The sequence below is a fragment of the Etheostoma cragini genome, chromosome 1, assembly GCF_013103735.1.
Source record: "Etheostoma cragini isolate CJK2018 chromosome 1, CSU_Ecrag_1.0, whole genome shotgun sequence".
In the NCBI taxonomy this organism is placed as follows: Eukaryota; Metazoa; Chordata; class Actinopteri; order Perciformes; family Percidae; genus Etheostoma; species Etheostoma cragini.
The window spans coordinates 18,545,331-18,561,856 of NC_048407.1; the positions used below are offsets into that span (position 1 = coordinate 18,545,331).

At 40.5% G+C, this 16,526-nt stretch overlaps 1 protein-coding gene and 1 long non-coding RNA gene across 4 annotated transcripts in view; one reads left to right on the plus strand and one right to left on the minus strand.

The window, feature by feature from the left end:
• The window catches only part of sbf2 (SET binding factor 2), a 97,779-nt gene that overhangs the window by 13,265 nt on the left and 67,988 nt on the right, over nucleotides 1-16,526 (minus strand). For 2 of the 3 annotated variants that reach the window (XM_034880539.1, XM_034880368.1), the window contains exons 18-31: nucleotides 13,480-13,650; nucleotides 12,801-13,072; nucleotides 11,607-11,779; nucleotides 11,378-11,451; nucleotides 8,462-8,657; nucleotides 7,786-7,913; nucleotides 7,336-7,511; nucleotides 6,981-7,114; nucleotides 6,676-6,877; nucleotides 6,047-6,243; nucleotides 5,612-5,752; nucleotides 3,852-3,935; nucleotides 1,944-2,018; nucleotides 610-788 (exon numbers count right to left, since the gene is read on the minus strand). In XM_034880539.1, the coding sequence (XP_034736430.1) occupies nucleotides 610-788; nucleotides 1,944-2,018; nucleotides 3,852-3,935; nucleotides 5,612-5,752; nucleotides 6,047-6,243; nucleotides 6,676-6,877; nucleotides 6,981-7,114; nucleotides 7,336-7,511; nucleotides 7,786-7,913; nucleotides 8,462-8,657; nucleotides 11,378-11,451; nucleotides 11,607-11,779; nucleotides 12,801-13,072; nucleotides 13,480-13,650 (2,202 nt within the window). The remainder of the gene's footprint in view (nucleotides 1-609; nucleotides 789-1,943; nucleotides 2,019-3,851; nucleotides 3,936-5,611; nucleotides 5,753-6,046; nucleotides 6,244-6,675; nucleotides 6,878-6,980; nucleotides 7,115-7,335; nucleotides 7,512-7,785; nucleotides 7,914-8,461; nucleotides 8,658-11,377; nucleotides 11,452-11,606; nucleotides 11,780-12,800; nucleotides 13,073-13,479; nucleotides 13,651-16,526) is intronic. The other variant, XM_034880460.1, reaches the window with a different exon arrangement.
• LOC117952282 lies at nucleotides 173-16,347 on the plus strand. The gene is made up of 5 exons (XR_004658369.1): nucleotides 173-281; nucleotides 10,930-10,933; nucleotides 13,367-13,377; nucleotides 14,352-14,354; nucleotides 16,337-16,347. It is a non-coding gene; the product is annotated as an uncharacterized LOC117952282 (long non-coding RNA).

Genomic DNA, 16,526 nt, shown 5'->3' on the forward strand with positions numbered 1-16,526 from the left:
TGGGGTCATGTTACACCTATATTAGAGAGTAGACAGCAGACAAAGATGACAGGAAATTAAGGAGAAAGAGAAGCAATAAAAGTCCCAAGTCAAACTTGAACCAGGGTCGCCCCAAATCTATGGGCTGTTTTGAGTAGAGATGTTCCGATAACGATATCAAGATCGATATCACCGCCGATTATGCCTAAAACGCTGGTATCTTGAAGTACTGGGGTTTATGCACCTATCCAATACCATGTAATAAAGCCCCAAAGAAAATCTATGCTAAAGTAGTTTATTTAGTAGTTATTAGTAGTTTATGTAGTCAGGAATAATAGTATACAGTCGTTATACATAAAATATATTACAAACTGGTATTAGATCAGTACTCTGTATCGGCAGATACACAAGTTACAGGTAACAGAATTGGTATCGGGAAGCAAAAAAATGAGGCTGTACTTGGTGGTGTGGTGTTGTATTGAACTGTACTAAATTAAAAGGCGTTTTTTGTCCATCTCATTTATTCTGACTAGAGTCTGGAGTATGACAACGTTAGGCTTGAGATTTACAACAATTTAAAAGAAAATGTCCCTTCTGCCCCTAGAGAGCAGCTTTCTTTTTTATTCTCACCCTTAAATGGGACTTTTCTCCAAAGACGTAGAGGGCAGCTTGCTGCTTCAGGAGCTGCGCCTGCAGACTGCTGCTACCTGCAGGGGGCGCCAGATCCTTCCCTGCTAGTCTGGCACCCACATCTGCTGTAAACGGGTGATGGCTGAGTCTGCTGCTGGAGCGCAGGCTAGCCCACATGCCTGCAAACACACAGACACAAACAAAAGTCATATACGCAGGAGCTGGCCTTTTCGAATGCCACTGATGTACACATGCTGTCAAACAAACTAAGACTGATTGATGAACAACACATGACATGCGGACTACGTTTACATGCACAGCAGTACAACAGGGATTATGTAAAAGAGCTTCATTCTTTAACTTCACTAACAAAGAAGTCGCTTCTCTAAATCGTGTGTGTTGGGATATTAGAAGCAGAAGTTGGTGGAATTTCTTTGCAAGACAACAAGTCTAAAAGAAGCACATTTCTCTGAAAACCAGCATGCAGGACCTTCCAAACAGCATGAAACATTTTAGGAAGGACATGATTTTTTACAGTGATGACTTTCAGCTCTTTAGAGTTGCAAATGAACAGCTGTCAAGCTGCTACTAATGTTCTCAGGGCAGCCTCTTACATTAAACAGAGTTTATAAGGAAAGTATACACTTTTGAACAATTAACTTATTAACTGTTATTAATACCTGACGCTACAACTGATTGCACTATTAACCCTCCTATTATCAGGTCAAATTTGACCCATTTCACAAAGTTTCTACATCAGAAATTTGAGTTTCTTTCAACCAAATTCTCAAAAAAGATAACGTAGATGCTTCTATACAACTATATATATACACACACTATATACACAAGTAAATAATCAGTCAACTACTTTTATAGAATGTGGGTGTTTTATTTAATTTTATAGCATTTTACTTAAACAAAAAATTAAATAACACTAAAAAAATGACAAAAATGTAAAAAAGTGTAGAAAAAAATCTGAAAAAAGTGACAAAAACGTTTTGACCCAGAAAAGTCTGGACCCGGTTTGTAACTGACCACAGTAAGCCTTGGTGAGCCAACACATTTTCAATGGCAAAGACCACATTACAGCAGCCACTTTGGTTTGTGAAAAACCCAGAGGATTATGTGAAAAGTCAGCCATGATTAGTACTATGTCTCACAAGGTCTTTGTAAGAGTTTTGCAGTGCTGTGCTGTGCAGTGCAGTACATGACCTGGTTACTGAGCACTTGTGTAGGTTAGAAAAAGAAAAAAGGATGAGGCTTGGAGGATGTGTTAGAAAGATAAGGAATGCTTTAAGAGGACTGGCAGGGTAAAGAGACAGCTTGACTATTACCTTGATGATGGATTCTCTCCTTACTGGCAGGTTTTGGGTTTGAGTGAGTGAATAGTTTATCTCTGTACTCAAGCACTGGGGGGTTGTTTGTACAAGAGGTAGAGAGAGTAGATGAGGGCAGGGAGAGGGGCATGAAAAAAATAAATCATGTCAACATCATACAGACATCACCACCTAGCCTACTAACCATTTCAGACCACAGAAACATGCAAATGAAGAGTTGAGGGTCAAAGATCAGACTTGCCTTCATACAGTAAGAGACAATGAGTGTCAAAGCATGCATGAATATGTTGGTTCAAGGTTATGATTGATGGTGTGAAAACAAAGTCTTTTGTGCCAGTTTATCAAGAATAGATGTGACAAATTCTGCTCCGGAAATCTGTGATGTCTGTATGTGTAACAGCCGTAATTTGTTCTCCCCTTGGGTAGAGACATGTTAACAGAGGTTGACCATGTATTCCACTGGATTTACTAAAGTTACCACAATTTGCAGGCATCAGTTTAGCATTGGAAAACTTTGTGTCATACAGTAAGAGCAGGCACAACCCATAACCAGGATTGTAGTGGGGGAAATTAAATGTGAATTAAACTTTATTTTACAAAGAATTCAATGACACAACACTGAACTAGCTGTTTAGAGAGCTACACTGGGATATCTAAACTAATAAAATAGATAGCGTAACAAAAAAGAAATTCTTAATTAACAATTCTAATCTTATAATTAATAATAGTTACAAATGAACACAATACCTATTATGTTGCTTATGCCATTATTTTTCATATATATATATATATATATATATATATATATATATATATATATATTACTATATTATTAACAGGTATCACGTGGTGTAAAATGACTACAGGCTAGTAAGTGCACTCTTTTCATTACAAATTGTATTACCTAATTTCATCATTAAATTGCAACATCAGCCACATCCAAGCACATCTGAATGAGACAAAGCCCTTAGTAATCATTTCCTCTCAAGAGTTCCCGTTCCAGTTCCAGGCATGATGGTGTGTCATTTTACAAGCATTTAAGTTTTTATCTGTGACTTTACATTTACAGTGATGTTCACACTACAGGTTAACCTGGGTTAATGTGGCAGTGAGTTAGGAGATATAAATCCTTAAACTTTGCAAAAACATGTCTCATAATTGAAGTGTGTACTGGACATGTTTGTGATGTTAAACAGACAGGATTCCCTAAATTATTAAAATAAATAAATATGAGCATAATTTTGAAATCTATTTTAAATACATATATAATAACCTTTTGTTTAAGTTTATGCCAAAGTTCATGGAATATTTTATTAAGAAATTTGCCCTTTTTAAGCAAGCTAACTTTTGGTAAAAAGTTTTGACGTTTACAGCACTTAAAACATTTTTGCCGTTATTCTCTTAAAATTGATGAATAACAAACTCTTTCAAATATGGCCTCTAAAAACGAATGTTAGTGAGAATATCACTATTAACAGTCGCAATTATCTGTGAAAGTATTGTGTTTTGATAAATGTAATTTTCTAAAATAGCAGTAATATAATCTTTTACAAGAAGGGTGCCTCAAAAGTATCGGAATAAAAGATAAACTCCTCCTTCTAGGATGTCTGTGATTTAGTTGAATATTCTAAAATGTGAGATGAAATGTGATGTGTAAACAAAGGGAGAATATGTGACTCAAGTGGACAATAATGAACATCTGGAAAAACCAGGAGGGCTGGCAAAACACTCGCTATTGTGAATATATAATATGTGAGCAAAATGTCTACACCTGCCTTATAGCCTTTCCCTTAAGAGTCTAGATGATGCTTAAACACTCATAACTACAGATTATAGTGTTTCATATTTCACCTGGCAGCAGGAAGACACGTGGAAGTGGCAGGGTAGAAAACAGAGTACACTCACCTCCTCTGGTAAAGCTGTTTGAGAATGGGAGGTCTAAATGGACAGGAGCCATCTTTGACATCCTAGATGTCCTCCTGTCACTACCTGAAGACAAATTATTCACACAATACACAGGACATTACAACAACTGTCTAGTTGTTTAACTAAATCCTAAACAAGACAAGATTACAAATGTGCCCTCCCTTCATCTAGAGGAGAAAACAAAACCGATTTCAAGCATTTGCTATTAATCTGATCTGAGCACTCTAAACACAACATACATGATGGTTAATTGAGTAAATGAGTGTGTGTGTGTGTGCGCCTGTGAGCATGCTGGACCCAGCTTCAGTCCAGTACAGTATGCTGTATGTTGTTGTCCAGTATGTTCAGGATACAGGCAGAAGTGGGTGAAGTCAGAGGAGATGGATGTGCTGGACAGTGACCCCAGGTTGTCCTGTGATTCTTACATAACCTTTTATTGTATACATGTCCTTCCAAATGTTACCAATTATCAGATACAGTATTTCTCCCACAGCGCGAACACACACACACACACACACACACACACACACACACACACACACACACACACACACACACACACACACACACACACACACACACACACACACACACACACACACACACACACACACACACACACACACACACACACACACGGGAAGAGAGTGATTGCCTGATGCCAGAGAAAAAACAGAGCTGGACTGGACAAAAATACAGAGTGCAAATCTGCAAGTTTTCTCTTTATCAGCAGACATGAACTCTACGTGGCCTCTTGTCCCTTGCAAACAAACTAAGTTTTTCCCACGGCAGAACCAAGGCCATCGCATCAGCAAATACAGGTCAGGTAGGAGCACAGGCAGTCAGGCGACGTAGGTTTGGTTTGAGGGAACTAGTGATCCCAGAGCTTAGCCTCACAGGCACTGCTCACTGCTCACTGCAGACTTTAGCAATCCAAATAATATGTTGAAATTACTGTATAGATAGTTATAGACATGTTAGAGTAAAGTTGTGTTCATATCATATGGAAGTCAATGATAGTTTTTTACATTAAAATAAATACTGTCTGTGTCAGCATCCAAGTTGTAGATATTTAAATGGTGATAGTGTTTACCAGAAACACTGGCAAAACTTAGATATTCTGATGGCAACCTCAGGGCAACAAAGTTTTCTTCTAAGTGTTCTTGTTTCAGAGTCCTGCTACTATGCTTGCAGGCTCAATAGTTGCTTTCCGACTGGAGGGATTTTTGCAGTTCCTAGAACTTACTAGAAATTTAGTATTTAGTTCATACTTTTTTTTGGTGTATTTGTTTTCTGATTTTAACGCTATGAAGACCGCTGCTGTGCCTGTGTCACTCCTTCACCCCTTCTACCAGTTCCTATGGCCATTTGGCAGTGCAAATGCAAATGACAAAGACAAAACCGGTTTTGGGGGAGAGTAGTTAGTAGAACTGTTTAGGAGTGGACTATTTCTACAACAACGATCCTTTAACTACCTGGCCGGAAAGTGGCTAATGTTATGGCTTAGTTGTTTACTTAAACCTGTGCCTTTCCTGTTTTTAAAAGTAAAATTGTCTCGTTGCCAATTGCTTTATCAGAGATCTAAACACTCAAAAGTCACAACAATGTAATTTTGCATATTACGTAAATATCCTAATTATCCCAGAGGCAGATCAAATTAGTCAAATAGCAGAGGGAAGAGTGGGGTTCACTATCACAGAATAAATAAAAATATGACCCGGACATAATGATCAGTGTACCTGGTGAGAGGCCGATGAGGGAGCGGTTGGACAGGGTGTTGTTTCCGTTCATTTTGAAGTAAATAGGGATGGAGTTGAGAATGGCTTGCAGGTACTTCTCTTGTTCAAGACTACTGGACGAATCTGAGGATGAGGCAGGAGCTAAAGGCAAAACACAGAGACGTAATTTAGACAGAAAATAATTAATTTAAAATCAGTTTGAATTACAGGTCAAGTGTTTTATAAGATAGCCATCAAAGGGTTTGAGAGACAAAGCTGCACAAGTGGTATAATTTAAGTAAACGGTTAGGGTTAGGGCTAACTAAAGCTAAATAGTTGCTTTAGTGATCAGTTATTCCTGGAGGTCAGTTAACTAAGGGAACACATTAAACATAAAGAAAGATAGAAAAGCTGTGCATTTAAAACAAACAACTCTACGCTGCTGTGAATGCACACCTGTTGAGGAGGGATTCTGGGACTTGAACAATCCCACAACACTCTTGCCGTGGAAGCCTCCCGAGCGGAGCAGCATGGCTTTGGTGCGAGGATGTTTCCAACACACAACAGGCAGGCGGTTGTGTCTGTAGCAGCGGGCCACTTTGTGTAAACTGCTGTCCTGTACTGCCTGAGGAACCACCAACAGCCCCGGGTAACTGATGGACAGAGGCAGAATAGAAATCTCAAACACAAATATTAAGAAAAAGATGGTCTATCACTAATTAACCACTGCAGAGGAATTACTTTACAAACACAGATGCAGCTTAATAAATGGTCTCTTGCTGAATTTACAACAAACAGATCGGGATTTTGACTGTATTAGTCACAATGTGTGTGTTTTTGTACAACAGGCTGAATTTAAATCTAGCTGTCTCAATAGATATGTCAAACATCTGTCTACCACTGGCCCTTTGAGATTTTAAGGCTTACAAAGCTTCCAGTGGGGCTACAAGTCTTGGATCCGATGTGCTGGGCTGATAGTAGTGGAATCAGCACAGATCAGCAGGTTTCTGGACTTTCTTGAGACACATTTATTTGCAGATAGAATAATTTAACTTTAGCAGGTATCCAGTCTATGAGGTGTGTACCTGCGGCAGAGGGAGTAGAGTCTGTTCACGGCTGTGATCCTGAACTGCTCGCCTGACTTGGAGCGAGATGAGCTGGCGGTGATGGTGCCCAGGCCCAGACGCTGGTAGTCACGGAAACAGGACTGCTCTACCAGCTGCTCCATGGTGGACTTTTCTGATGCTCGCAAAGTGCTGCTTGGCGGCGGCTCACCGTCATCCGATACTGAAACAGACACACGTACAAAGGCGAATTACATTTTTAAACCTTTTAACATTTTCTTCAGTCTGTTGTTCTCCATCCCTTGGAAATATGTCATTTGTCTCACTTGAAATGTCATCATCTTCATGCCAGGTCATCCTGCTACCTCGGTCGTTCTTCTTCAGTGTGGTCTGGCTGCCACGGCCCATGGTGATCTTTCCGGCCTTCTTCGCTCCTTTGACAATAGTTTTGGACAGTGTTCTGTGAAGAGTGCAGGGCAGACAGCAGCATTATTTACTGTGTGCGGTTTCAGCATTAAAACAGGGTTTTTTTTCCCCAACATTCCACAGGAGAAACAAACTGCTGAGTATTTATCTACACTTTTTTTCAGATGAAACATCAAATCCCAATTAGTAATGTTTGGCAAATTTGTTTACAATAACCGTTCAACACAGAGCTTGTTGTAAAGCTGCGCCACAAACCTGAAGCCAGTGTTCCTCTCTTTTTGTTTTATAAGTATTGGCTGAGGTGCTGTTTGTCCTGCTGCAAACGCAAAGGAGCTGAAGATGGACTGTGGGTAACGGATCCTCTGGAGGTGCTTCCTGAAGATCTCCACCATCTCTGAGCTCACCTCCTCATCAAAAGCCACCTTTATCAGCTGAAAAATACATCAGTGAAACTGATTATCTAAGGACTGAATGAACATGTGTTAAGGCCATCTATAAATGTAGGGAGCAAGTAATTAAGAAAAGGCATTAAGTTGATATAATAACATAAATTTAATATCTGATAAACAGAACCACTGATGCTACATCTTTGCTGCAAGTCAGAAAAGCCACACACTGGACCCTGTCCACCCATCCATTTAAGATCTTTGGTAGCTTGTGTCTATACTAAACTAAAATGAGAGAGTAGTGTGTTTTAGCCTTTACCTGAAATAATGCAGAGCGGAGTTGCAGGCCTTCCTGCATGTTCTGCTGCAGCTGGTTCTGAATGCTGATCTTCTTCTCTTTGGTCAATGTGGACACTGGGAAAGCTCTGATCACTGCCTGCTCCCCCACTGGAAACACACAGGAACCAAGATCAGCATCATGTTACTGAGATGACAAATTCAGCATCTTACTGACACAACACACTCGACCGCCTGTTAATATCTTTTTTTGGCATTTATGCCTTGTTGGTAAGTTGACTGGAATGAGGGAGGAGAGAGACAGGAAAAGACATAAATCAAAGGTCAGATGGCGGGACATAGGGCCAGGGCGCCCCACGTAGCTCCAACCAAAGTCAAATGCATTAGAACGATCATTACAGTGATAGGTATGATTTACCAGGGTAAACTGATGCTATTTTAGCAAGAAATATGGTTTGGTTTCAATATATTAGACCCAATTATTAGACAAAAAATACTAAATAAAAAAATTATGTTATGCAACTAAAGGACTGCTGTCCAAAGTAAAAAAAGGCATTTTTTTGGGAAAACGAAAATAAAGTGTAATTTATCTAAAAGCATATTGATTACATTAACATAAAAAATTAGCTAACAAATTTAAATTTAAATTTTTTTTTAATTTAACTGCAACTTAAAAGCTAGTGTTTTTCAATATTTACCCAATGGATCATGGGGGGTGCCTTTGAAAATGATGCGGTATGTGGTGAGAAAGAGGGCTCCCTCTGCTGGCAGGATGTGAGGCCCCCCCAGGAGGCCCCCAGTAGCCTCCTCCCTGCCGTCAGGGTCCAAAAGCACCCGCAACCCCTCTGAAACCAACTCCTCTCCTGGAAGCAGTGCAGGACGCAGAATCTTCGGCTGATTGGGGAAAAAATGCAGGGACAGACACATACAAATTATACCTGTCTATGAAGAATGTCTGAGATTAAACTGAGGTATTTTCCATTGGTTGTAAAGTTCTCTAAATGAGGGACTCAGCTAAAGTGTTTGCGTCAGACTCCAAAAAGTCAGAAAAACAATTCATCATTATAACGTCAAATCACAGCACCACATGACTGCCTTGGACGTAGTTAAGCCTCACATGCACGTCACACACACACACACACACACACACACACACACAAAACAAAGTCATACTCTTGCCCTCCAAGCAAAACACATGGTCTGTTTTTCAAATACAAAGATTCCTGTTTATTCAATTTATTGAACGCTGTGATCCCCCTTCTGTTTTTCTGACATTGAAATGTGGACACTGCCTGACATGTTGCGGTTTTACTTGTAGAATAAGGCTCATTAACACTACCAGTTTCTCATTCCTATCAGGTTTTCTTTTCCAGTGGAGGGAGGATAGAGTGCAACTCAAAACTCACAAGAGAAAGACTCAACAAAACATTGTCAGCAAATATTTTGTAGTTGAAGTTAATGGCGCTTCTTAAGAAAGAAGAATAGGAAACGTGCAGTGTGACACATGTGCCTAAAAAATATGCACCTAGGCTACTTTCTCTCAAATATTGTTCAGAAATCTGTTTAAATCTGTTTTAGTGAGCACTTCTCCTTTGCCGAGAGAATACATCCACCTCAGGTGTGGCATAGCAAGATGCTGATTAGACACCATAATTATTGCACAGGTGTGCCTTTGTGCTGGCCACAATAAAAGGCCACTCTAAAATCTGCAGTTTTATCACAAAGCACAATGCCACAGATTTTGCAAGTTTTGAGGGAGCGTGCAATTGGCATGCTGACTGCAGAAATGTCCACCAGAGCTATTGTCAGTGAATTGAATGTTCATTTCTCTACCATAAGCTGTCTCCAAAGGAGTTTGAGAATTTGGCAGTACATATAACCAGCCTCACAACCGCAGACCACGTACAACCACACCAGCCCAGGACCTCTACATCCAGCATCTTCACCTCCAAGATTGTCTGAAACCAGCCACCCGGACAGCTGTTGCAACAATCAGTTTGCTAATTTCTGTATAAACTGTCAGAAATCATCTCAGGGAAGCTCATCTGAATGCTCGTCGTCCTCATTAGGGTCTCAACTAGACTGCAGTTTGTTGTCGTAACTGACTTAACGGACATGTCACCCATTGAGCATGTTGGGGATGCTCTGGATCAACGTATACAACAGAGTGTTCCAGGTCCTGCCAATGTCCAGCAACTTTGCACAGGCACTGAAGAGGAGTGGATCGACCTTATCAACTCTATGCAAAGAAGATATGTTGCACTGCCTAAGGCAAAAGGTGGTCACACCAGATTCTGATTAGTTTTTGGACCCCCGGACCCCCTCAATACAGTAAAACTGCACATTTTAGAGTGGCCTTATATTGTGGTCAGCCTAAAGCACACCTGTGCAATAACAATGCTGTCTTATCAGCATCTTGATATGCCACACTTGTGAGGTGGATGGATTATCTCGGCATAGGAGAAGTGCTCACTAACATATGTCTTTCAGTTCAGCTCTTTAAAAATGGGGGCAAAAAAAAAGTGTTGCGTCACAATTTTGATCAGTGTATGATGCATTACTGACAAGTCTTATTTATTGTTTTTTGTCAAAATGTTATTTGATTGCCCTAAAATGTTACCTCAATTATGGCCAATGAGCAACTGAATGTTCATACTTCTCAGAATAAATGTAAAACAAATAAGTTATTTTTTGCACTTTTTTAAATTTACACCGTTACCAAAAACATATCAAACCATGACCCTAAAACCGAGGTACATGTCGAACCGTGAATTTTGTGTACCATTTCACCCTCAGTATGAACTTTAACTAAGAACAGATAAGTCAGCGTGGCTTCAGCTCCTTCTGGCCTTCAAAGCCAGTGGACAAATATGCAGTTATTCCACTGTCACAAATATGAATGAAGAGGGACATTAGATCATTCACGGCATTTCCCATTAAGGCCAACCTGGGTTGTCTGTTGAGGTCTGGCCAGGAGTTAATAAGAGCTTCTTGAATCCGTCCTAGAATGGATAGCGAGACCAAGAAGAGTCCCTCTGCACCTCATTACTGCTGCGAGCTCGGCTTCCTATGAAAGCTGCACCTTAAATGAATTCATTGTTTTTCTTCTTCATGTTATTGCCACCATTAATACTACTATTCTGACTTGTCATGAATACAGAGTCAGTGTTGTTTACACACTTTTTAGTATTATTTGGCATGCTGCTTGCAGCTAGCAGGCCAGGGTGAAAGCTTCGTCCAACACATAAACGTGTTAGAGGTTAGCCACAAAGTACAGCAGACAGTCTGCCCAGAATGCTCACCACGGTCTCCAGCTTGCTCCCAAGGCAGTTACACTGGTACGGTGTTTGTCTGTGTGTATGAGTGTGTGCGAGAGGAATTACCAAGAGCTGGCAGACATATAGCCAAGCAAGGTCCAGAAGACAAACTGGTCAAATCTGAAAATGCAACTTGAAAGTGATGAGTGGGGAAAAAAAATAGATGAGCTCAGCACACTGCATACTCTGACGCTGATGACACTAACCTTGTGACAGTTTTGGACATGTGGGTCTAGGTTTTAAAGTCCAGCACTGTATATACACTGTACAGACAGCCAAAGCCCCAGCAACACTCACCTTCTGAATGGGAGGCAACCTCCGGCTCTCTCTGTGAACTGCCTCCAGAGCCTCCATCTGCATAGCTACAATGCCTGTGGGTCACAAGTTTGGTTCAGCTACCATATGCACACACATAGCTGGTACAGAGAAACACATGTAAGTCAACATGGTATTACAACCACAGTATGTATTTACAGATTTTAAGGCCATTGAACATGTCAGGAGTTAATCACTGTGAACGCTGTACCTGGGATCATGCTGTGCAGGCTCTTGATGTGTTCCTGGGTAACTCCACTCTCTGTGCACACCTTGTCAATAAAGCGGGCAACAAACCTGACCACAGAGTTGGCCACATCGCTGTTCTCCGAGTCCTCAAACCCGCTTTCTGTGTCAAAGCTCTCTGCAACGCTACCAGCAATGCTGTAAAACACACATGATGACACAATGAAACTGACAAAGGTCACGCCAGCATGTACCAGGAGGAGATTTGATCTGAGAGTAATGTGTTGAGAGAAATGGATTTGAAGATGCACTGTGATAAAGAGCAGTGAATGCAAAAGTGATTTGCAGCCTAGCATGAGTTTAGTGTTGATGCCTTGATCAATTGCTCAAACTCTGTTAGCCAAGAAGAATGTTTCACATGACACGGTGATGCAAACTTTCCTCTGGATTCATAGTTGGTGATGACATCCAAATGTCATCTGTGAGAAAGAAACAAAGTCTGGTGCAAAAATAGAGAATATTTTCACACAAACAAATCTGCGTTTCTGTCTTCTCATTTCGAAATAGATTCAAAACAAAGTAGTAACATTGTGTTCTTGCAGAAATTTGATGTGTAATTTAGACCAAACCATAACAAAAGCTTAAATGTTGTACAAAACAAAAATGGCTGCTTGCCTTTCAATTCTAAGAAAAGACATACATGGGGGATCTTCCCAGATTTATTTTACTCCACAGTTAATGGAGAGCACGGAAATCACTTCCACTACAATTTTGTTAGGTTTGGGTGAGTACAGTGTAGCCCCATTCAAGACGCCCCAAGGGTTTTAAACTTCCCAACAGAGGTGAATGAGCCTGACTCTGTTTTGTGCAGCAGCGATTTAAGCCCACAGGATGGATGTAGGCCAGAAATAGAAGAGGTACTGTGTTCCATTTGGCTAGATGGGAAGGTTTCATGTAGACTGTGATAGGACACATCCACCCACAAACTTATCATCACCTTATTAAGATAGGTACACATATTCCCAAATCATGAAACCTTACCTTGAGGTTTCCTCCAATTGATTGTTCTACCTTACAAATACTGAACAAGCCAAAAATATATTCTGGTGTATTGTTTGATCCCATTGGACAGTAAAGACATGTGAAAGACATTTAACAGTTGATTACATTATTTCACTACTCAGATAGTAAAAACACATCATGCTGTTGCTCTGCTGACCTGTTTGTGACGATGCTGTTGCTACCGCTCTCCCAGTCGGCGACAGGGGCGTTGCGCAGCAGCCGGATCTTGCTGGTGTCCAAAGGAACTAGCAGATAAACCATGAGGCTGGCGTAGTGGATGGCCTGGCTGAACACAGTGCTCTCCTCATTCTTAACCAGCTCATGCTGCTTCTCCTTGCTCAGGCTGGGCCACGAACGCAGCTGCTCTGCTGCCAGGTCCATGGCTGTGTGTTCCTCATCTCTGCCCGCTGCAGGCTCAGGGCTCGCATCCTGGAGAGGACAGAGCAAACTTTTTGAGTTTGACATATTTTCTTGACCCTTTAAAATGCAATGATACCTTAAGAGTGTCAAGCTACAGAGTGGTTCAACCAGAGGATCACTATTTCCATCTACTATTAACCAGACATAAACACAAATATCCTTGCATCCATAAAAGTCTAAAGCTATGTCTTTAAATCTCATGTTTTGGCCAACCAACAGTTCAAAGCCCAAGGAATTCAGTTTACTATCACATAAGACAAAGAACATTTGCAATTAAAAATTACTGGAAATAAGAAATTTTAGCTTTTTCTGTTGTTGAATCTTTTAACCTCTAGGATTAAACATAGTAGGGTTAAACAGACTAATATGAATTCTCAGGCAATAATCACTCATATTGGTCACTTTTTATGTCTTACCTTTAGTTGGGCAGTAATGCTGTGTTTTCCCTCTGGGGTGTTGAGATAAAGGGATCGGATCTGACACTGGACCTCGCTGTAGAAAGTGGCTTCCCAGAACTGCTGGTTCGTCCAGATGGGATGGTCCTGAATGCAGGTGTAGGCAAATTGGTCCACCCCAGCAGCCAATTTCTGCATCGAGTCAGGACGTAAAGAAGCAGTATGAAATAGCTAACTATGCCGTATGAAATAGCTAACTATGTCTTTGAAGCAGAGGTCTGTGTGTGCCAATGTTCAAATGTGCCAACCCACTGCCCATAACATTGTGGTTTTTAATCTAGAGAAATCAATTACTGTATGTGCCGCCTTTCAATACAACAAAACTGTACAGCCATAAAAAAAACATTACGTCTTTGGTATATATTTTACCTAACACTTCATGGTTTACTCAGTGTAAACACCATATACAATAGCTTCATTGGAGAGTTGATTGACAGTGCAGCAGATGATGTTTCCAAACTTAAAGCTACTAAATAAAAGTTAAGCCACACACAGTGCTAAAATAACAGTCTCTCTTGTATTCAATTTTTTTCTACTGAGTGCTGCTCCTGCCTAGAGTAAATATATCCTCTGCCTGCAATATCTGTGTTAATTCCTGCATTCCCCACTGGATCCTAATTGTTGTAGCCCTCTACTTGTGAGCAGTCAGGGTTACTGCAACTTTATTTTCTCATTGAGTATTTGCATCAAGAAGGAATCTGGGCTGCAGTGAGTGCCCCTTCAAAAGGAGTTTTCCAAAATGCAGTGAAGAAGTGGAAAAATAAAACAAGAAAGTCAGCCGTGGGATTTAAAATGAAATCCATCATTCCTTGTAAGTCATAACTTTTTAACAGATAGTAACACTAATGGAGCAATGGACCACCTCTGTTTCCTTCTGTGACTGGATGTTTTTGGAAGCAGTGCTGTTGTTTTTCATTTATACGAGCTGAAGAGTAAAGCACCTGCTACTTACAAAAACAGCAACCATAGGGAACGTGCAGTGCTCAGCTTAAGGCATCAACGCTGGCTCATACTGCACTGTCGTGAAAATAGCAGAGCAATGCTGGAGAAACAATATCACACCACAAATAACATGGTCTCAACAGAAGCACTACAGCCAATAAATGACCAGCATTCACCAACCGTCCATCTCCCAGTAGAGTCTGAAGGCCATGCGTAAGGCTCACGTCTGTTATTTGCTTAGCTTCTGATTTCGCTCCCCTGAGCCCAGCCCATCACAGTGGTTAACTTCACAGTTTGCCTTTGAAAAATGAGAACTAGAGGGGTTACTGTAATTACAGCAGACCGAACCAAAACAACTCTATTCCCAGTGTGATATGCCAGAAGCCAAAAGAGAGGAGAGCAGGGAGGACAGGCGGTGAACAGAGAGCTCATGCCCATAAAGCAAATAACATGCAGCACTGGTAACATGCAGGAGTTATAACTTTACTCATTGTGTCATTATTATTTAGATATATTTTGTTGCTAAGACTAACAACAGAATTAAATCATAAAAATGTAACTGAGGAAAAACATTGGTAAACATCTTGAAAAAATAAAACACGCTCCAACTTGTTCTTACACAAATGCTGAAGCAAGCTTCTGCTTCTTTTCTTCTGATATTAGATTACGGGAAAACGTTAAACTGCTGAGTTCAGCAGATTGTCAGGGGTTTTCAAGATATTCAAAGAAACAGACTAGGATATCCTGCCGGCTAATGAAAGAGGCCAAAAAAAAGAATACACTTTTTTATTTATTTACCACACAGAATTTGTTTAATTTTCCCTGATTATGGGCTAAAAACCAAAGCCTATTACACTCAGATGTTGACAAATAAAACCTGATGCCTTATTTTGAGGTTGATACCAATATTATTGTTTGAGAATTATTAAAGAACTAAGCGTGTTTATAAACTTGTAGTTCAAGAACATGTGGCAACATACATGTCATAACTATTTTACCTTAAAAACAACAGCTTTAAAATAATTTTGCTACACTGACTTGTAATAGGGAGAAGGGGATCTGTCATTTCCACTCTGCACCCTGTATGCCTGTTTTCACCCTACGTAACTTACGAGTGGCTATGATCTTCTGTGAGAAATGTGTAACACTATAAAATACCACTAGTTTTGGTAAAACTGGATCAAAATGTTTTCTAGTTTTCCTTAGGAGTTCCTTCAGCTGTAGGTTTTCATGCCAAGGGCGGGGATGTTAACGGGGAGGGCAAAGATACCGGTTTCAGCACTACTTATGGACATCAAGCAGAGGCAAAGAGATCGAAAAGGACGATAATGGTGGAAGCTAAAAAGGGAGAGTGGCCGAGCAAGAGGCAGCAGAGTAAGAGTAAATCTGTTAGTTGTTGGCAAGAGCTTTGCGAAATAAAAGTCTGCAAGATAGAAGGCGAGCCGGCCCTTTTGCTATTGGACCAGCAATATGAACTGTTTTTTTTGTTTTGTATTGTTGTCCATGGTTGGCTGCGTTAGCACTGTTGTTGATTCGCTCGTTTAAGTAATGCCATTCAAACAGCTGTGTACAACTTCCCATATTTATGAAAGTAGTGTATAAATAATTGCACTTTGACACTGTAGGGGCAGTTTTCTTACCACGCTGTTACGCATTATTGCTTTAATGGGAGTTTGTTTGGATTGACTGTTTTCTTCCCAGAAATACAGATGATTACACTAACGTTATCATCAGCCTACTGATTTAAATTGAGTATGGGAATTAGGCCAGAAAAACAATGGATGAAATGACAAATCTGTTGTGGCTAGACATGTTTAGAAGAGAAGCTATATTGTGACCAACCTTGGCATTGGACTGTGGAACACAGGGTCTCAAGACTGACTGCCAGGAGGTCAGATTTTAAGGATGGAGCGGAACGAAACATGACAAGTATAATAAAAACAAGTGAAGCCCTTTGACTAGTCTGGCAACATATTTCTGTCACAGGAGTGTGCTACATGTCTTGCGACAGATGTTGTGTGGGCGTGTGTGTTTGTGTGTTTTGGGAGGGGGGGGGGGGGGGGGGG